The sequence below is a fragment of the Cannabis sativa genome, chromosome 8, assembly GCF_029168945.1.
Source record: "Cannabis sativa cultivar Pink pepper isolate KNU-18-1 chromosome 8, ASM2916894v1, whole genome shotgun sequence".
Taxonomy (NCBI): Eukaryota; Viridiplantae; Streptophyta; class Magnoliopsida; order Rosales; family Cannabaceae; genus Cannabis; species Cannabis sativa.
In genome coordinates, this window is record NC_083608.1 from 16218561 (window position 1) to 16241091 (window position 22531).

Consider the following 22531-nt stretch of genomic DNA (forward strand, 5'->3'; position numbering starts at 1 on the left):
TCTTTTGGGACACAAGGTCCGATAAGAATTGTTTGGCCCGCGGGTTCCCAAGCCCACGGCAATTCCAACTTAAACAACTCATAACTCTGGGCGGGTCTGGAAACCAGAACCCGCCAAAGGCCCATTTTTTAGGAAGCCCACCATATCTTGATCCATTTCATCTACTATTCTTGAATCTTCTTTATTCCGTGGGCCCACAATGCTACCCCCACTAGAATCTGGTCTTCTCCTTTTTGAGTCAATAATTGTAGTAATTGTTGAGTCAAAAAAGTTTCCATTATTGTTTACATGCAGAGTCATATCTTCTTCATTAACTTCCCTAAAATCCTCCCTGCCAGCACGCCTCTCATTGTGCACATCAATATGATTGATATCAATTCCATTGATTCTCCTTTCCAATCCCCCTGAATGCTCCGAAGAAATAGGGATCAAATTGATCCCCTGTTCAGAACTGCCGCCGGTGAAGGTCTGTCTCGGTTCTTCCCGCACCACCACTCCAGAACGGAGCCACTGTGCTCCAAATGTTGAGTGTCTTCTCTGTAACGAAGCCCTCAGTTCCAGGTTATATGGTTTCTGTTGGAGATGCAGAGGCTTCAAAAAAAGCCTGGGACAAAACCTCTCCGAATGCCCGATTATGCCGCATATGAAGCAAAAGGTTGGTAGTTTTTCGTATTTAAAATTCGCCCAGTACCAAGAAGAGATATCTGAACTTACTTTCATCCGACGCTTTATTGGTTTGTCAACATTAATACGGACTCGAATCCGAAGAAAGTCACGCCAAACACCTACAAAGTTGTTGGGATCCGATTCAATAAAAGTGCCTATGAAATTCCCCAGCGCTGTGATTACACTCAGAGTCATGTTACCCGGTTGCAAGTTGTGCAGTTGAACCCACATATCCATCTGGTTGATCTCAACGAGACGTGGATTATCACCCTCCTTGAGTCTTGTAAAAATAAATGGTTTCCGATCGTATGTCCAAGGACTCCCGTCTATAACACGTTGTATGTCGATCTCGTGGTAAAATTGAAAAAGGAATAGGTTCGGGTTGAGTTCCTTCACATACATTCCCATCCCCGGCTGCCAAAGAAACGCCATCATGTTCTGAAATACATTAAAATCTGAGACCCGCCCTGTGAGTAGTTTCCCCACCAAGCACCAACGAGTATCAATCGCCACCTCCTCTGCCCTGCTTGTTGGAAGCCTTAAAACTTCAACCTCTTCTTCGTCAATGCTGATGAGATCTCCATTGTTTTCCATATCTCTTTCAGTAAAGTTCATTAACAAAATTGAAACTTGACAAAAACAGCCCACTCTCAAAACAGAGAGACAACAAACGTATCAAAAGATACGATTTACTAGGGAAATTTGAATTAATATGCTTAAATTATCTCATTAAATTCATTAGTTTAGTACATGGCACATGCACAATTACAAAATTATATTGTGTATGGCATTATCATAATCATCACCTTATTTTTTTTTGGCAATAATTATCACTTTAATTAACATTATATATTTTAGTGTTTTGAGTGCTTTATTTATTTTATATTTTTAAGAGGAATAGTGTTTAACAGTTTAAAGGAGTCAACCCCTACAAGTCAAGCAAAAGTAAGCGACCTAAATTTAAAGTGATAATGGAGAGGGTAATAAAATACTATTGAGTGCTTTTACAATAAATTTAAATTCTATTAAAATAGGGTACACTATTATAACTCTTAATTATTTTAGTTTTTTAAAAATTTATTACTTAATTTTTTTTCATAATTGTATACATTATAGTTATTTAGATATTTGTAAAATTTTAAAAAATTTAAATAATTTACAATATATAATTCAGTAACACGAGTATAAAATAAAAAAGTCACAAACTATATCAATATAAGAAAAATTCATACTAATTTTTTCCTACAATAAAAACAAACTAAATATAATTAAGTAACCACGTAAATTCCACCTAAAAAGGAGACAAAACAACTCGAGGGGGTGTAGTACTCATATGACGAAAATTCAATAATAGATGCCGGAGAGTAGGGTTGTTCGCGGTGCGGGTGGTACGGTTTTTGACTGTTTTTTCAAACTAATCCGCACATGCGGTTTTTCAAATTTCTCAAACCGCACTCGCACCGCGAAATTCAAAACCCGCAAAAATCGCCACCGCAAAAAATAGTGCGGTGCGGTGCGGTTTTTGTGGTTTAGACTATAATTAAATAATTAAACTATCACAAATACAACAAACTTTGAGCAAAACTTGTCAAAATACTATAAGACTTAAAAATAAATATGAAAAAAAAAAAATTAAGTGTCAACAATACAATAATTAGTAGACTTTAAGTTTTTTTTTTATTGAAAGAATAGTAAACTTTAAGTTGAATATTCACATATTAGACGTAAATAAATATAAAAATTGGTGTTTTTATAATATGCGGTGCGGTGCAGTTTGAACCGCATATTAACAATTCAAAACCGCAAACCGCACCGCACCGCGCGGTTTAGGAAAAATTCAAACCGCGCCCGCACACCGCAAAGAATTTCAAACCGCATTTTTTTTTACAGTGTGGTGCGGTGCGGGCGGTTTGAGCGATTTGGGCGGTTTGATGAACACCCCTACCGAAGAGTGTATGACCCCTCCTATTTTTTTTTTTTAATTACATGTAAAATTTAAATAAGAATGAAAATAAATAATTTTTAAAATTTGTTATATATATGGCCTCTTTTTCAATTTATGGGCTTCGCCATTAATAATAAGTCTGCATTCTCCCTCACCATTTAAAAAGTCTCTATAGAGCGTCAAAGGGTGAAGTGCCCTCCAATGACAGAGTTAGGGGACGTAGGCTTCCTCTCCCATTTTTTTTTTTTTTTTAAATTACATAAAAAAATAATTAAAAATATTTTTATTTTTATCTTATCTTTATATATTTTTTTATGATTTTTGGCCTGGCTTCTCCGGACTTTATTTCTTCTTAAAAAGGATAAATGACTAAAAAAAAAGTTGACTTGTAGAATTAGGAGTTTGGGGGTATTTGTGGATATAGATAAGATGAGATTTGGAGAAGCACTAAAATAATAATTATGGCATGTTTATTGATTCTCATACAATTATTTACTAAATTTTGGAAAGAGAAAAACTAGTGGGACCCTCACAAATTAGGGAGAAAAGAAAGGTTCTCCCTCTATTTTCATAGAGAATGCTTTTCCCTTTCCTTACTTAATTTTTTTAATTAAAAATGAAAAAGACAAATATACCCCTTAAAAATCTATAAACAGAAAATAATTACATGTTCTAATAATGGCAATTTTGTCAAATTAAAGCATTCCGATTACTTTTCCTAGTTATGTAAACAAAATAATATGATTCTTGTTTTCTTTCCGGACAGTTTAGTAAACATCATAATAAAATATTATTTCCGATTATTTTCCATTTTAAACCGATACATTTCTCCCATTGATTATTCTGATTCCAATTATAATTTAGTAAACGCGCCATTAAAGATAACACAAAAAGTAGTAGTAGTAGTGGTAAAAGACTCTCTCTCTCTGTCCATAACAGAATCTCACTACTCACTACTTTTGATTCTGTTTGGCTTTGTGTTATCACACTACTTTTCAACTACACAGCATCATCCTTAAATTTAATAATCACTTTTTATTTCGATACAATGACATTTTTTGACTTTATACTTTATTATGTAGACAAGCCAGCCAACTTTCCTGTGTTACATTCTAATGTAAAAGTATTCACATCACATCACCAATATTCAATGTCCATACCTAAGCCTAAGGATACATCACATATGTAGATACTTGTCCTTTTTCATGCATAGAGTGTGAAAACATTAATTAACTTGACTAACTCTTAGGTCACACTTAGTGTAAATGAAAATATTTTAATAACAATAACAATAAAAATTAGAATAAGAATGAAATGAAATAAAATTTAAAATATATAAAAAAAAATTAATAAAAAAATTATTAAATTTATTCAAATTTTGCATTAAAATAGTCTTTTATTTTATTTCAAAATAGAATAGTCATTCTATTAAAATGATAAAAAAACCATTCTATTAAAATGATATTCCAATACTTTAAAATGTAACTGTTGACCGAGATTTTCGGCAACTACTAGAATATGATTATATTAAAGAGCTGTAAGAAAGTGAGATGAAGATTTTTTACGTGGTTGGGGCGTTAATGAGCCTTAGTCCACGAGTCTTTGTTATTAATGGATGTATTTAATACAGATTCCACACTTGAGAGAATGTTTTTCTCATAAATACAGAGAATGTTCTTGGTGAGTATTTTTTCTTCTTGCTCTTATGCAACCCAAGATTCTCGACCCCATTAAATGAGCTTTGAGGGGGTATTTATAGTGTTTTGGTGGGGTAATCCCTAGAATTGTTCTTACACATGTATCTGTAAGTATCCATAAAGTTGGGTATTTCCAATGAATATACCATGGGTGATGCATGGTCAAATCCCTAGGTGCTGTAGGGTTTTTATGAGGAATGTCCTTTTTGCCTTGTGATTGACGTGACTCTTCGCAGAGTAGCCGTCGCTAGACTTAAATGATCATTACTGTAGCGCTGCTGTTTGGGGGTTGTGCCGTCAGACTTTATTGCGTGTTACAGTCCCAACACGCTTCCTCCCATGCGGCATTAAATGCGACTTGATTACTCAGGAGAGGCCTGACACGTCCCGGAGAGCCTTCATGCTGTGCGAGCTTCCGGGAGTACCTTGTATTCCGGGTGTCTCCTCCGGGACCTATGCCCATGGCGCTTCCTTATGGCGTACAAAGACTTATCAAATATTTACAAGTTATCTGATCTACGTGTCCCATTTCGACTGGTCCACGTATTTTGGGCGAATTCAGGGGCAACATTTACCCCCCAAGCCTTGTTTACTTGGAAAAAATAAACCAAGGCTTGCTTAGGTGCCTCCGGTCGACTCCTCGTTTCCCTGGCTCAAGCCTGGAGCGCGCGGGGGCACATTTAATGATGACATTTAATGCAGCGATTTGCTTTTTGTAGGAATGTCTCCGGCCGCCTCCTCGGTCTCCTGACACGAGCTTGGGGCGCGTGAAGGTGCGTCTAATGATGGCATTAAATGCAGCGATTTGCTTTTGCAGAGGTCGATTCGTTTCACGTCCTTTGATTGATGCGGCGCATTAATGGTGTCAGACGGATACTCAAACGTTTCCACCGCCTTTATGGCAGATTGATCTGATCCGTTGATTTTCGGGAATTCGAATCGTGCATCTCCCCCACCGTGCGATTGGTAGGTGTTGACGCCTGTTCCTCATGCGTTTTTGCCTATAAAAGCCACTACCTTTCCTTCATTTCGGTTACTTTCCATTTCTTGCCATTTTTGCTCGAATTTCTCAGAGAAAAAAAAATTCTTCAAAGTAGCACGAACTGACTTAGCACTTAGACGTTTCTTTCAGTTTTCTAGTGTTTGCCTTCGCCAGTTCTTCTCAACTTTTACTCAACCACATCCAGTACCCCCAGTTCAACGATCTACTGTAAGTTTCTTGCATCCTTAGATAATAACATGCTTTCATTTACTTCGTTCGATTTCTGGGTTCGTACTTCGAGTTCTGAGTGTGTGAGTGTTTTAAGTTCTTTGAGTGTTCTGCTTTATGTTTACTGCCTTAGTTGTAGAATCGCCATTATCATGCCTCTGTTATAATCGTACAGCTTTGTTGAAGAGAGCCATGTGTTCTTCGTTCAACAGTTGCTTAGGGCATAGAATGGTTTTTCTTTTTTTTTTTCTTTCTTCTTTTTTTTTTTGTTGCAAAACCACTTTCTGCGATTTCACTGCACCCGACACTTGTTCAGGGATTCTCTCTAGGGTTTCTCATGTGACACGTGTCCGGAGGGGGCCTCTTTCCAGCGGTTAGGGGACCCCCACTCCCTTTTTCTTGACTTAGGGTTTGGTATGGGACCTAACTGCTGGAATTTTCTTTTTCCCTTTTTGTCTTTCGCAGAACACAAAATGTCTGCTTCTGGTTCGAAATCTTCGAAGAAGAAGGGAAAAGACATGGCCACGTTGGAGGAGGTTTCCCTGGGACCTGTTGCCCAGGAGGGGTATAAATCCCGTGCGACTGGGTGGGAAGCGGCTGAGCTTCGATCCACCTTGACTTGTCCTCACTCAAATTCGGGAGAATATCATAGAAGTCGCTGGGATCAAACCCTCCACTTCAGGGACCTATCACCGGCCTCCTCGCGACTCAGAGACGCCTAATCATAACTATGACGGCTTCGGGGCTTGGAGCCAGACTCATTTGATGGCCGGTGCCATGCTCCCGCTTCAAGATTACTTTGTTAATTTCCTTGTATTTGTCGGCCTTGCGCCATACCAACTCATTCCTCAAGCTTACCGCCTGCTCTCAGGCTTATTTATTTTTTATACCGCCCACGGCTGGGGGTCTCCCAGCCCGGCGGAAATTTTGTATTTTTACGAACTTGTATCCGTCCCCAAGAAAGGGGACAAACTTAAGGATGGTTTTTATGGGTTCCGGATTCACCCTGCTAACGAGGGGGTGGTTCCGTACAATAGGCAGACTCACGTTAAGGAGTACCGCCACCGCTTTTTCTTCTCCTCCGGGTTCAGGGCCGTGGACCACCCGGAGCTTCTCACGGAGTGGGTGCGGATCCCACCTTACCAGCGGACGCCTCCTACTCAGGCTTTCCTCCGAAGGGCCCAAGCCTTTGCCTCCTATGACCGCGCCGATCTTGATGTCGGGGGCCTAGTCACCACGGAGAATTGTAGGAAGGCCAAACTTATCCTTTCTCACCAATCCGTGGAGGACTCCAACCTCTCACGGGTCATCTGCCCCAACGTGAGGGCGCCGGTTGCGGAGAAGGCCTTCCGGGATGAGCTCATTGCCACGGCAGAGAAGAAGTACCAAGATTATCTCTACCGGAAGGCCCAGGAGAAAGCATACTCTCAGGCCCAGGCTGCCTCTGGGAGAGGACTTCGCGTGGGGAGTCCGGTGGTGCGAAGGAGCCAAGCCATTGCCGGGAAGTCCGAGGCTAAATTTTTTGACAAGATTCTTCAAGAAGAGATTGGGGATCGTCCTGCCAGGAGGCCCCTTCGTATTGAAGATTCTTCCGAGAAGCAGACTTCCCGGCCACAGCTTTCGGTCCCCGAACCAAACTCGGGGGCTCCCGGTGCTAGCACCTCCGGTGCCGGCGGTAAGTCTCCCTTGATAATTCGTTATGTTCTTCCCGTTGATGAATACACCAGTCGTAGGCCCGTAGGGTTCGACGAGCGTCTTCGTAGATTTAAGATGCCGTCGACCCAGTGGGGGGATCGTTTGAAGGAATTTTATTTTTCGAACTTAGGAGATTACCTAGGTCGGTCCCGGATGGGCTCCGGCCCTCCGGAACCTATTCCCTTAGGTCCATCAGCTTACATAACGTCCAGCTGGTTCCGTCCCTCGGACAGTTATCTCGGAGATGACGCCACCAGCATTAAAGTTCAGGACTTTGCTAGGGCTGAATTAGGAAGTTCGGGTAGGAGTAGCTTATTTGTTATGTCTTGTATAAGCGGTTCCTCACGGTCTTCTAACACTTGCTTATTTTGTGAATCAGGTATCTCCATGGATGCCATCCTGGACCAGCTTGCTGGAGTTCATACTCTCGTGGCTCCTCCGGCCTTTACCTCTTCTCCCCCGGCCCCTTCCTTGAAGGTTTCTTCCAGCGCTCCCCCCGACACTATTGACTTAGTGGATGACGAGGAGGTGCTCCCGGGAGAAGGCCACGGGAAGGGATGGGACTTCTCGGAGGGAGCCGCTGAGGGTGCGGGAGAGCCCCGAGCCCTTCCGGAGGAAGCTGAGGAGGGCGAAGGGGAGCATGAGGTGGCTCTGATTCGTAAGCGCAAGGGCAAGATGATTGCCCAGGATGAGTCCAAGAAACCTCGGAGGGCCGACACTCCTGCTCATGGTCTGGACGGCGGGGTTTCCCCCATGGAGGAAAATCCTGCTCCTCCCAACATCGTGCTTACCCCGATTCCGGGGGACGAGGTGAGGCAGGAGCTTCGAATAGCCAAGCATAACTATGCTATGGATGAGTACTCCCGGGGGTACGCCGAAGTGGAAGCCCTTAGGAGGATTCTGCGAGCTGAGGTTGAGGCGAGCATCAACCACCCGGAATACCAGGATCCGTGGGACCTTAATCTGGACCCCTTATCGGACTGGTTCTGTCGCTTCCTAGGGCCTACCTTGGCTCCTTTTGCCGTGGAGATGACCGGCGAGTTCGCTTCTCAGCTCACCCGTTGCGCGCCTAAGCGGTTTGCCACTTGCGCTTCCCTGAACTCCATCTTCCAGGTTCAGGATCTCAACCATTCTCTCACGGTGGTAAGTACTTTGCAATTTCTGCTTTTCCTTTTATATTTTATTTTTCCCTTTGAGAAATTCCTCCTTCTTATGCTTGCATTATGGTTCAGCTTGCTGCTGAGGCTGGCCGCCTCTCCAAGAACATCATAAACCATGGCTTCGTTCTGTCTGACTTTGGGGACATGAACGATGTCAGGAAGGTCCTTCAGGACCTCACAGCGGAGAGGCAGATCTACCAGGAGGCTGCCGAGCGCCAGGAGGCGACTGCCAAGGCCAAGGAAGAGGAGGCCAAACGGAGGGAGGCTCAGGCGGAGGCCATGATCCGGGACGAGGCTCAGCGGAGGGACAGGATGGAGGCCCATCATCAGGAGGAACTAAGGACTCAAACCGAGGCTGCTGAGAAGGCCAGGCGAGACCTCCGGGAGGCCAGGGAGGCTTTGGATGAAATGGTCGCCAAAGTGAGATCTTTAAAGGAAACTCACCAGGCGGACATAGAGTCCAAGGCCGCTCTAGCTGCGGAGCTGAAGGAGCTTAGGGATTTCAAAGAACAATCCACCAGGAAGGCCAAGAGGGCCGAGCTCCTCTCTCCCGTTTCCTGCGCCCGGTGCCCGAAGCGCTTCGATGATGGTGTCTGCATGGCTTGGTCCACCAATGATCAGAATATCAAGCTTACTTTTTATCCCAAACCCGAGGAAATGATTGCCAAATTTCGGGAAAAGAAGAAGAAGCTTGATGCCGCGCTAGAGGCGCGTATTGGACCTCGCCTTCCTCCGCGGGCTGACTGAGCTGCCGTACAACTGACCAAGATTCCACCCGCTTCTTTTATAACTCTTTTTTTTTTTGTTTGTACATATTTGCTGCTGCCTTAGAACAATTTACATATAGGTAGCAGCTTTCATCTGAAGGGGAGACAATTATATTTTAAGGCCTGTCCCCGGGCCGTTTATATGTATATGACCTGCCCTTTGGGCTAGGATATTTTTTATGCGATCTTTTTTTTTTTTGTCACACTTATGTTTTTTAACCTGTCCTTTGGATCAGGGTTTTTATACTTATGCTTTTTATTTTTGTGCATACTCTTTGACCTGCCCTTTGGGTCAGGATATTTTACTTAGTTTGTTTTTTGTTTGTCCGTGCGGTATACCCTAGTACCCCGCTGAGTGGCATAGAAACTTTGTTTTTAAGGCACTCAGTTTTATTTAATATAGAGGAGGTATACATTTGGACGGTACAAACCCTTTGAACAAAATCTAAGTTTTAATTCGCTACTGGTAATATTTTCTGAGGTGATCGGCATTCCAGGCTCTTGGGACGGTGGTTCCGTCCATTCTTTTTAGTTTGTAAGTGCCAGAACCGATCTCGTCCTCGATCTCATATGGTCCCTCCCAATTTGGTCCAAGTACCCCCACTCCGGGTTCTTGGGTGGCTGGAAAAACCCTTCTTAGGACCATATCCCCAATAGCGAATTTTCTGTTTTTAACCTTGGAGTTAAAATACTTGGTCACCTTCTTTTGATAAGCAGCCATCCGTATTTGAGACTCATCCCAGAGTTCTTCGACTTGATCCAAAGCTTCTTGGAGCAGTGCCTGATTAGTGGCAGGATCGTAAGTCGTCCTCCTGTGGGATGGGAATAATGTTTCCACCGGGACCATTGCTTCACAACCGTACGCCATTGAGAACGGCGAGTGGCCGGTTGTGGTTCTGGGGGTCGTCCGGTAGGCCCATAATACCCTTGGCAATTCTTCAGGCCAGTTATTTTTACAGGCCAGCAGCTTCTTCTTCAAGGTGACCTTTAGGATTTTATTGACCGCTTCCGCCTGGCCGTTTGTTTGAGGCCTGGCTACCGCGGAGAAGCTTTTCACTACTCCGTGTTGGTTGCAGAAGTCAGTAAATTCCTCGCAATCGAATTGCTTTCCATTGTCTGAGACTATTTTGTGAGGCAAGCCGTATCGACACACTATGTTTTTGATAACAAAGTCCAATGCCTTCTTAGCAGTTATTGTCTTCATAGGCTCAGCCTCTGTCCATTTGGTGAAGTAGTCTACTGCTACTATTGCATACTTTACCCCTCCTTTTCCCGTAGGTAGAGACCCGATGAGATCTATTCCCCAGACCGCGAAGGGTCAGGGGCTGGTCATCAAGGTGATCTCATTTGGAGGAGCTCTCGGTATGTTCGCGTACCTTTGGCACGAGTCACACTTTTGGACATAGTCTATACAATCTTTTTTCATTGTTGGCCAGAAGTACCCTTGCCTCAATATTTTCTTTGAGAGGCTGGGTCCTCCCGTATGATCTCCACAGAACCCTTCATGGACCTCTAGCATGATTTGTCTAGCTTCAGGGTCCGATACACACCTTAAATAAGGCATGCTGAGTCCTCTCCGGTAGAGAATTTGGTCCATCATTATATAACGATGAGCCTGATACTGAATCTTTCGAGACAGTGCCCTTTCTTGGGGCAACTCACCTGTGGTTATGTATTTTATGATGGGGACCATCCAGCTGGGTTCTTGCCCAACCGTTAGTGTGGTCTCTTTTATTTTGATGCTTGGCTCTGCCAAGCGTTCCACTGGTACTATCCCCAGCTCTTCGATTTCACTGTCCGAGGCTAACTTAGCCAGACAGTCCGCATGAGCGTTCTTCTCTCGGGGGATTCTTTTTATTTTATAGTCCGCGAACTCGTGGAGCAGTTCTCGGACTATTGTTACGTACGCGGCCATCCGCTCGCCGCGAGTTTGGTATTCTCCGGATACCTGGTTTACGACCAGTTGAGAGTCACTGTAGACTTCCACTCTTTTGGCTCCTACAGCTTTGGCCAATTTCAGCCCTACTATCAGGGCTTCATATTCGGCTTCATTGTTTGAAGCTGTGAAGTTGAATCGGAGTGCTGCCTGGAGCCGCAATCCAGTAGGTGATATCATAGCCACTCCGGCTCCCGAACTGTTCTCATTAAAAGCTCCGTCTACAAACACCCTCCAAGTGGGGATTGGCGGTACCGGCGTATCAGCTGTTGCCTCGACTTCATTACATTCAGTGATGAAGTCTGCCAAGGCTTGGCCTTTTATGGAAATCCGGGGTACGTAATGTAAGTCGAATTGACTCAGCTCCATCGCCCACTTGAGGAGTCTTCCGGATGCTTCAGGCTTCTGGAGAACTTGCCGGAGCGGATGGTTGGTCAAGATTTTGATCGGATGGGCTTGGAAGTATGGCCTCAGCTTCCTTGATGCCACCAGGAGGCAGAATACTAATTTTTCAATGACTGGGTACCTTGTCTCGGCCCCTATCATGCGCTTACTGACATAGTACACCGGGTGCTGAATTTTTTCTTCCTCCCCGACCAAGGCAGCGCTAACCGCGTGCTCGGAGACGGCCAAGTAAAGGAACAAGTCTTCTCCAAGGACGGGTTTTGATAGGATAGGGGGTTTGGCCATGTGGTCTTTTAACCTCTTGAATGCCTCCTCGCATTCATCCGACCATTCGAACTTTTGGCACTTCTTCAGTACGTTGAAGAAGGGTATGCACTTGTCCGTGGAGCGTGAGATAAAGCGGCTCAGTGCAGCTACCTTTCCGGTCAAGCTCTGTACGTCTTTATGCTTCTTGGGGGATGGCATGTCCAGGAGAGCTTGGATTTTCTCCGGGTTTGCTTCGATCCCCCTTTGGCTGACTATGAAGCCTAGGAATTTTCCTGACTTGACCCCAAAGGTGCACTTTTTCGGGTTGAGCTTCATACCGTATCTCCGGACGACTTCGAAACATTCTTCTAAGTCGCTTGCATGGCTGTTGCATGCTTTGGATTTGACGAGCATGTCGTCTACATATACCTCCATGTTTCGTCCCAGGAGGCTTTTAAACATCCGGTTAACCATTCTTTGATAGGTTGCTCCGGAGTTTTTCAGTCCGAAAGGCATGACTAGGTAGCAGTATACCCCCTTATCGGTCCTGAAGCTAGTGCACTCCTGGTCTGCCGTATGCATTTTTATTTGGTTGTACCCAAAGATAGGCATCCATGAAAGACAAAGAAATTTTTAAATCCGGACGTGGCGTCTACCATCTGGTCGATCCTGGGTAGCGGGAAGCAGTCCTTTGGGCAGGCTTTGTTTAGATCTGTGAAATCTATACAAACCCGCCAAGTCCCGTTCGGCTTGGGCACCAGGACCGGATTGGCCAGCCATTCCGGATAGTACACGTCGCGGATCATGCCACTGGACAAAAGTTTGTCCACCTCTTTCTCTAAGGCCTCGGCTTTCACCGAGTCGAGCGGGCGTCTCTTTTGCTGTACAGGGGGCATGTCCGGGTTGACATTGAGTACATGGGTGATGACATGAGGGCTTATGCCGGTCATGTCTTCTTGGCGCCATGCAAAGATGTCGATGGCGCCCTTCAGTGTTTTTATTATTTTGTCTTTTTCCTCCGGATCCAGGCTTTTCCCTATCCGGAGTACTTTAGTGGAGTCGTCGTCGCACACTGGTATTTCTTCGACGTCCTCCATTGGTTCCACGACCCTTTCGGACCCTATGCGAGGATCCAGCTCATCCTCTTCAGCCTTCTCTATTTCAGGGGATTCCCGGACCATGAGTATAGGTAGGTGGGTGGCAACATTGTAACATTGCCTGGCCTCTCCCTGATTTCCCCTCACAGTTCCGACTCCGGCTTCCTGGGTAGGGAATTTCAGGCACAGGTGTCGGATTGAAGTAATCGCACCAAAGTCCACTAGGGCCGGTCGGCCTAGGATCGCGTTGTAAGCTGTTGGACAGTCTACCACCACGAAGGTGCAATACTTAAATGTGCTCTGGGGGGTATCCGGGCACAGGGTAACCGGGAGCCTTACTTTTCCCATCGGGATTAGCGTCGTCCCGTTAAACCCTGTGAGCTGTGACCCACTAGGCGAGAGGTCCCGGTCGGTCAACCCTATCGCAGTGAAGGCTTCTTTGAAGAGCAAGTTCACGGAACTCCCATTGTCAATCAGGACCCTAGCCACCACTTTATTTGCGATGGGGGTCTCTATGACCAGCGGGTCGTGGTGAGGAAAACGCACCGTCTTGGCGTCTTCTTCCGTGAACGTTATGGGTTGGTCCATTAGCCGAGGCCTTTGAGCTGGGAGTTGAGTAACCTCCCACACCTCACTGTGTTTCGTGGCCTCGGCATATCGTTTTCGCTCCTTGCGAGTGTTTCCTCCAATATGGGGACCTCCGGAGATCATGGCTACCCGTCCATTAGGCCGGGGCGGTAGTCCGGGGATATGCTGGGCGTCACCTGCGGGAGTAGCTGGAGGCAATACTCCTGCTGTACCCCCTGGCGTTCCCGGAGGCATACCCCCGGCCACCTGCCCTGGATTAAGGTGGGGCAACCTATTTTTGATCCACTCATAGAGGTGGCCCAAGCGGATCAGATTTTCAATCTCGTCTTTGAGATTCTTACACTCATTGGTGCTATGACCAATGTCGTTGTGGTACTCGCATCTTTTACTCGGATCTCTCCGGGAGCTATCCTTGTACAATGGCTGTGGTCTCCGGTAGTGCGTATTTTGCCTAGTGGCAAAATATACACGTTCCTGGGAGTCCGTGAGCTCTGTGTACTGAGTATATTGGGGTGTGTACCCCTTCTTTTGGCGCTTCTCTCCCGTTCGGGTGCTGCCCTTGGAGGACCTTTTGCTCCTCGACCCCTGGGTAGGGCCTGTCAAGCTAACAAACGGGGCCGCCTGTGAAGGAGCTCGTCCATTCACCCCGGACGGGTTGCCGTAATGGGAAGATGCTGGTGCCAAAGCTTGGCCTTGGCTGTACCCGGGAGTAGCAGAGAATTGTATGCCACTCACTTGTGGAGTCGCGGTCGGGACAGTGCCCGAGGGCGACACTCCGGGCATGTACCCTGCTATCCCGGTGGGATAGTAACCTCCGTAAGCCACGATCTGGGCTTCTTCGAGGTTAATATATTTTTGGACTCTCTTCTGGAAGTCCTGGAGGCTAGCAGCGCCTTCTTGCTGCAACTCGTTCCAGAAGGGAGTCCCAGTGCGGATTCCTGCTTAGAGAAGCGCAAGCTGTTGTCCGTCATCGACTTTCTTAGTCTTCGAGGCTTCCTCTCGGAACCTCTTGATGTAATTCTTCAAGGTCTCGGTGGGCAGTTGCTTGATGTTGGTCAAGGCACTAACCTCCAAGTTAACCTTCCTGGCGGCGACAAACTGTCTCCGGAAGTTGGTTTGGAGTTTGTTCCAACAACCCACGGATCCTGGTTCCAGCTTTTTGAACCATTCCTCCGCTGATCCGCTCAGAGTGAGGGGGAAGCACAAGCATTTGGCGTCATTGCTGACCCGCATGACTGTCATGACACGGTTGAACCGTGACAAGTGGTCACTGGGATCGGAGTTCCCAGTATATGCCGCCATTTCGGGCATCTTGAAGTTTTTAGGGAGCTCCGCCTCCAGGATATGCTTGGCACATGGCTCCCGATCCTCGCTGTCCGAGTCGGAGTCGTCTCCCTTTTGCCTCCGGGAGACTCGAGCAATATCTTTTCGAAGTATGGCAAGTTCCGCCATAATCCCTTCGTTTAAAGTACCCGAGGAAACCACGGGCCTGTATCTTTTTTGGTCAAGGTGATCCCGGAGGTCACCTTGATTCCCATTGATTTGATTTCTCAGATCAATGGGAGGACATCTCTGTCCTCTTCTTCCTCTACCCCCTGGTTCCTGGTGCACAGAAACGCTTTTCCGGTCCCCTCGATCCTGAGGGCCAAGACCCCCTCTCTGGGGCTTGCCCCTCTGCGGACCTTTCCCTTTAGGGAAATCTGAGCGGACCCTTCGCGGATCCTGCACCTTTTTCATTCGCCCAGGGGTAGAAGTAGGGTTTTTTGTTTGATTTTCCTCAGCAGGGTGCCTTATAGGGCTAATAGAATATGATTATATTAAAGAGCTGTAAGAAAGTGAGATGAAGATTTTTTACGTGGTTGGGGCGTCAATGAGCCTTAGTCCACGACTCTTTGTTATTAATGGATGTATTTAATACAGATTCCACACTTGAGAGAATGTTTTTCTCATAAATACAGAGAATGTTCTTGGTGAGTATTTTCTCTTCTTGCTCTTATGCAACCCAAGATTCTCGACCCCATTAAATGAGCTTTGAGGGGGTATTTATAGTGTTTTGGTGGGGTAATCCCTAGAATTGTTCTTACACATGTATCTGTAAGTATCCATAAAGTTGGGTATTTCCAATGAATATACCATGGGTGATGCATGGTCAAATCCCTAGGTGCTGTAGGGTTTTTATGAGGAATGTCCTTTTTGCCTTGTGATTGACGTGACTCTTCGCAGAGTAGCCGTCGCTAGACTTAAATGATCATTACTGTAGCGCTGCTGTTTGGGGGTTGTGCCGTCAGACTTTATTGCGTGTTACAGTCCCAACACGCTTCCTCCCATGCGGCATTAAATGCGACTTGATTACTCAGGAGAGGCCTGACACGTCCCGGAGAGCCTTCATGCTGTGCGAGCTTCCGGGAGTACCTTGTATTCCGGGTGTCTCCTCCGGGACCTATGCCCATGGCGCTTCCTTATGGCGTACAAAGACTTATCAAATATTTACAAGTTATCTGATCTACGTGTCCCATTTCGACTGGTCCACGTATTTTGGGCGAATTCAGGAGCAACAGTAACCAAACAAATAAATAAAATAAAAATTGTTTTCTTTCCATTCCACCTTAATTATATTACTTGTTGAAGGGGCAAATTTCATCCTATTCCTCACCACATAGTACACACACAATTACTCACATCCAATTAACATTATAAAGTCACTATAGTAATGCTTGGTATCATATCACAAAGCACAAATAAAATAGAAAAAAAAAAGTACTTTAATCCCCAATCAAATATGAGTATTGTTATTAGGCACTAGTAATGTCTAGTACTTTTTATATGTATTCTCTTACAATTTTTTTTTTTTTTTTTTGAAAGAAAGGAGCCCGCTAAGAAGACAGAAATCAATTAAATTACAGGGGTCGTCTCCAATCCAAATGGCTACTTCATCTAACCCAAGAGCTCGGTGAGCTAGCTTATCGGCCAGGATGTTAGCATCGCGATTAATGTGGCAGAGCCGAGCAGCTGGGAAATAAGATAAAGTATTCTTGATTTGTTTAATGATGTCACCAAAAACCGACATATCTTCTTTATGGCCAGAGAGAGCATCAGTTATGGCTTTGCAATCTGTTTCCACCTCTTGGACTAAGAAATGCTCGTTGATACACCACTGTAGCGCTGAAAGGAGAGATTTTGCTTCCAAGGTTGGGACCGAGCCTCCCCCGGAATGAGGCTGGGCAATGGCGGCAACTACCAGACCATCGCTGTTTCTGATGATACCTCCGAAGCCCGCTTTTCGGGCGGCTTGAGATAGTGCTGCATCCACATTTAGCTTGAGAAGACCCGCAGCTGGAGGAGTCCACGAAGAAGGGCCTGACGTCTGTCTGGGGCGAGAAGGTGAAGGGGCCCGCTGGGAGGAATGATAGTCTTCAAGGAAGCTTTGAGCCAAACTGAAAATCGCATGATCAGGGTCGTGGGTTTGATTCTTTAGAGCTTTGTTCCTGTTATACCAGACAAGCCAAGCAGTACAAAGAAAAATCTCTACATCTTTCTTGGTCAGAGAAAAGTAAATCATATCAACGATATCATGAAATAATATTTCTAGAGAATTAGCAAAAATGTAAGGATAAAATTGCGTACCTTTCCAGACTCTTCTAACGCTCCGGCAATAAAACAATGCATGAGAAACCGACTCTTCCATTCCTCCACAACGGTCACAAACTGGGGAAGGGATAATTTTCCTATGAGCTAGGTTTTTGGCTGTGGGGAGGGTGGAGTTTGTGGCACGGAAAGCAAAATGTTTTACTTTGGCAGGGAGGGGAAGATGCCACAAATTTTTCCACCAAGGCGAGGGTTTAGAGGAGGAGGGGATATCCGAAGAGGGTGAGCAAGAAAAACTGATATGGTAACCAGATTTGGCAGTATAGATGCCTGATTGGGAATGTTCCCAAATGAACTCATCGGGGCAAGGGCTGAGGGGGAGGGGAATGGAGAGGATCTGCTCAACCACATGAGGCAGAAAGCATCTTTGCAAGCTAACTAAGTCCCAAGAGGAGGAAGGCAAAATGAACGAGGCAACTGTGTCAGGGACATGGGAAAGGATGGGAACCTGACAGAGACCCGGAATCCAGTGATCGCGAGTCGTGGAAGTGTTCTGCCCATTACCAATTTTGGAAATTAAACCTTTGTGCAACAACTCTTTTCCCCAGCAAATGCTGCGCCATACAAAGGAGGGAGAGTGCTCAGTCGAGCTATCTAGAAAGGATGAGTGAGGAAAATATCTAGCAGACAGAATTTTTGACACCGTTGAGTTTGGCTGCTGGAGGATTCTCCAGGCTTGCTTAGCGAGAAGGGCTTGGTTGAAATGGGTCAGGGAGCGAAAGCCTAAGCCTCCTTCCTTTTTGGATCGACAGAGTTTTTTCCAACTTTGCCAATGAGTTTTGGGCCGGTTATTATCGTTAACACCCCACCAGAAATTGGCCATAACGGATTCAAGAGAGTGACAGGTGGCTATCGGGAGGCGGAAGCACGCCATTGAGTAGGTGGGAATGGCTTGGATGACAGATTTAAGCAGGGTTTCCTTTCCACCTTTAGAAAAAACTTTATTCTTCCAATTATGGAGATGACCCCAGACCTTTTCATGCAGATAATGGAACAGTTGTTTTTTCGATCGCCCAATATGTTGTGGGAGGCCCAGGTATTTTTCAAAGGAAGACCGAACCGGGATACCCATGTAATCGGATATCAAAGTTCGATCCCTAAGCTCAACATTAGGGGAGAAATACAAAGAGGATTTTTGGAAATTAACTTGTTGCCCCGTGGCCCGCCCATAAGCCTCGAGAACCTCTTTGATGACATTGCAAGAGCTAATGTTGGCTTGACAAAAAAGGAAGCTGTCGTCTGCGAAAAGGAGGTGGGAGATAGCGGGGGCTCTTCTAGCAACTTTAAAGCCAAGAAGAGTTTTCCTTCTTTCCTGTTGATGCAGCAGGGAAGAGAAACCCTCCGCACACAACAGGAAGAGATAAGGGGATAGGGGGTCGCCCTGGCGGATACCCCTGGAAGGGTTAACGCTGCCTGAGACTTTACCGTTAAGATTAAATTGGAAGGAGGCTGTGGAGATACAGGTGGAAATCAGATGGACAAACCGCGGAGGGAATTGGAACTTCCTGAGGATAGCTATTATGAAAGGCCACTCCACACGATCGAAAGCTTTAGCCATGTCAAGCTTGATCGCCATCCAACCTTTTTTTCCTCGCGTCTTGAGCTTGATGGAATGCGCGACTTCCTGGGCTATAATAATGTTGTCGGAAATGAGACGGCCCGGGAGGAAGGCGCTTTGGTGAGGTGAGATGAGAGAATTCAGAACAAGTTTCAGCCTGTTAGCTAAGGTCTTGGAGATGATCTTATAAATGATATTACAGAGGCTAATGGGCCGAAACGCGGAGATACATTTAGGTTGGTGGACTTTGGGAATAAGCGTAATGAGGGTGTTATTCAGAGGGGCCACACTCGCATTTCCATTGAGAAAGCTGGAGGCCGCTTCAAGCACATCGTTCCTGACAACATGCCAGTTGGCTTTGTAGAAGTGAGAATTGAAACCGTCCGGGCCAGGGGCTTTGTCAAGGGGAAGTTGGAAGAAAGCTTTCTCTATTTCGTCCAGGGAAAAGCCCTCGCTCAAGAGGGACTTGTCAGAGTCAGAGAGAGAGCGACTAATTCCTTCCAAAGCGGTATTCATATCAGAAACGGTGGGGCTGGAGGAGGTAAATAGCTGGTCAAAATGGGACTCAATTTCTCGAATAATTCCTTCCTCATCAGAGACCATGCCACCATTTGTCGTATGGAGTTGGTGAATTTTATTCGTGTTTTTCCTCTGAGAGGCAAATCGGTGGAAGAACTTTGTGTTCTTGTCTCCCTGAGCCAGCCATTGAGTACGGGAACGCTGTTTCCAGTAAGCTTCCTCTTTGTAGAGTAACGCATCGAGCCGGGATTGGAGATCCTTTATGGTCTCGATAGTGCGGTTGTCCCAAATAGAGTTGGATCGGGCTAATTCAAGCTCTTTCTCAAGCTTACTGATTTGATTTTTGAAATTGAAAGTTTTTTTATGGTTCCAAGAGTTGAGCTTTTGAGCACACAAAGATTGGGTGGCAATAAGATTAGGTATAGCTTCCTCGACGGTTGAGGGGGAAGTCCAAGACTGATCCAAAATTCTATCCCAGTTTGGATCCTGGAGCCACACATTCTCAAAAAGAAACCTTTTGCTATGGGAGCTTTGCCCCGTTCCCGGGCAAGGGGAAGTGATTAATTCCAACGCTCTGTGGTCTGACCCGAAGAAACCTAAGTGGTTAAGAGCGGTTCCAGGAAAAAGACTTGTCCAAGAGTTGTTAATGATCCCCCAGTCCAACCTCTCCTGGATATTCTTTGGATGGGCTACGTTGTTGTTCCAGGTGAGAGGAGGCCCCACGGGATCAATCGGGGATAGATTAAAAGAGTCCAATAATTGCCTAAAATCCGAGGAAGGACCCCTGTCAGGATTGCCCTCTTTTTTGTCGTGGGAGAAGAGGATGTATTCTCTTACAATTGATACTTTTAAAAATTATTATATTAAATTATATAGAACTCAATATTTAGTTAGAATGTGTGACATGTCATAAAATATACACATAACAACAACATGCTATTTTTTATTTTTATTTTTGTGTCTTTTTCTAGAAAAAAAGGCATCAAGATAGTAAGATATGTTATATATGATGGTTTCATTTTCCACTCACTCCTAACTTTAGCCGTAAAATGAGCAACACTTTCCAAATTTAGGATGGTGATTTGGTGATAGGATAAAAAACAAAAAAACAAAAAATCATAAATTAAATTGATATTACCTAATAATGCATACTTTTTTTTTTTTTGAAAATCTAATAATGCATACTTGGAGGACATTTTTTCAGTTACACTATTCAATTTAAATGCTTTTATAGTAAATAATTGTTTTGGATAAAATTCTCTCATATATTTTTTAAATTTTGTTTTGTGAACCAAATATGTTAAAGTAAAGGGAATATACTTTATGAAATTAAAATTTTGAAAATATTTAGATGAAAGTGAGTGTATAGTAAGGTGAATGAGTTTCTATATTAAAATTAATGAAAGGAGTAGTAGTTTTTGTATTTTATATGTATATGAATTTTTTTTAATAATGTGATACTATTTTTAAAGTTTGGACCTAAAAATGCAAATATAATAATTAATGAATGACCTTTAAGAAATTACGACGAGGGCCGAGGCAAAAGTGATATTTTGAAAGAATTTCACAAGGTGCATTGAGGAGTATACATGTCAGAAAATTTATAATTTTTTTTTAAAAAAAATCCCAAATGAAGGTCAAAGGCGGAGACACCGATTCTAATACCATGTTAGTTTAAGATGAATGTGGTGTGTATACTGTACAATAAGGTGCATGGAGTATATCTTAAAATTAATAAAATAATTCATATAATTATCTTCCACACATTAATAAAATAAGAACATTTCTCCCTATAAACAGTTTGTAAATTATAACATAACTATATATAGTTACGAATCCGTATGATTAGTATTTTTCTTTTATTCTTCTATTTCTTTTATATACAAGAATAATTCATTCACATTTAATGTGTTTTGGTGCCTACTTAATTACTATTAATAAAAATCAGAAAACAAAAATAAAAATCACTACAGTGTGTGAACATGATAAGCTTACCTTATATATAAAATATACATATATATAAAGAAGAAATTACATCATAGATTCATGGTATGAAATATGCATAATAGAATGATGACACTAAGAAATAATCCTATATATATCTTAATATAAAGATTCCTACTATATATATATATGTATACGCAATATAATTTTTCTAATTGTGCATCCAATTAATCCATAAATTAATGCAATCACAAGTCCTATAACTAGCTATACATGCCAATAAAATAACCTCAACAAACAAAGGGAGGTAATATCTGATTTATTTTTTTTAGATAATTAATGCTATTATTTTATTTTGGTCTTCTCTTCTTCTAGGCTATTTAATAATTAATATTTTTTCCCCATAAAGTTCTCTTTGGGTGACTTTCTTAATCAGATCAGAGTGTATATAATTAAGGAAAAATCCCATATATAGCACTAGATGTGACCTATGATATATAATATAATGGAATGTAATTAGTATACATATATATATATACTATAATTATGTTCTTCACACAGTGCACATTTATATAACCTAAATGACCAAAGTATACATCTCTAACTTAAGTCATTAGCCGGCCTAGCCAGGCTAAGTGATCGAATTCTAATAAGTGAAGAAATATTTTATGTATGATAAAAATTTTAAACTCAGTCTCATTTATTATAATTTGATGTATAAGTAATATTAAATATGTAAAACAAACATAAAATGCCAAGTTGACTCCAACTCATTTGTTGGTGTCCTATATTATTAATTTTTAAAGAATTTACTGTTTTTTATTTCTAAATTTTTAATCTTGAAATTGCTTATAACAATATAATTACTTTACTTATGATTTAGTATTACAAATTAACATATCATAAATAGCCTATTTTCAATGAAAATTAACTAGTCATTTGCCTCTTTACTAGTTGTATCAAGTATGCGTTTTTCATTAAAAAGGTATTCTTTTAAACTCTAAATAAAATGCTAGATACATATGTTTTTTTTTTACATATAATAATGTGGATTTAATTTTAAGGAAAAAAAAACAGTTACAGATAATTTTCAGTAGAAACTACATTATTAATTTTAATTATACAATAAAGTTTAAAATATTAATTAAGTTTTGGCTTGATAATGCTATTTGGTTGGAATCTTACCTGAATTTGTTGGTCTGGTTGAATATTAAACGTGATCACCTATACAGACAATGACCATGTCCACTCTGATACGGTTTAAGATTGGTGAGCACAAAAAAATAGCCACCATTTTAAGGGAGCCATCACTAATTAGTTTTGAGATGAAATTCCATGAATGATTTTTCAACATAATCCAATCAACACCCCTATCTCTTGGACTTTAATATATATACAATTTAATTTATTAATTATTTTGTAATTACCCATATTCTTGTCTAGTCATAACAAG

The 22531-nt window shown here is 43.3% G+C and overlaps 1 protein-coding gene across 1 annotated transcript; it reads right to left on the reverse strand.

Moving 5' to 3' along the window:
- Positions 1-78: 78 nt before the first annotated feature.
- Positions 79-22509, reverse strand: LOC133030431 (uncharacterized). Its single transcript, XM_061103170.1, has 3 exons — positions 22506-22509; positions 16314-19979; positions 79-1295 (listed from the first exon to the last, which is right to left on the reverse strand). Exons 1-3 carry the CDS (start codon positions 22507-22509, stop codon positions 79-81), a joined length of 4887 nt encoding a protein of 1628 aa, XP_060959153.1.
- Positions 22510-22531: the final 22 nt, after the last annotated feature.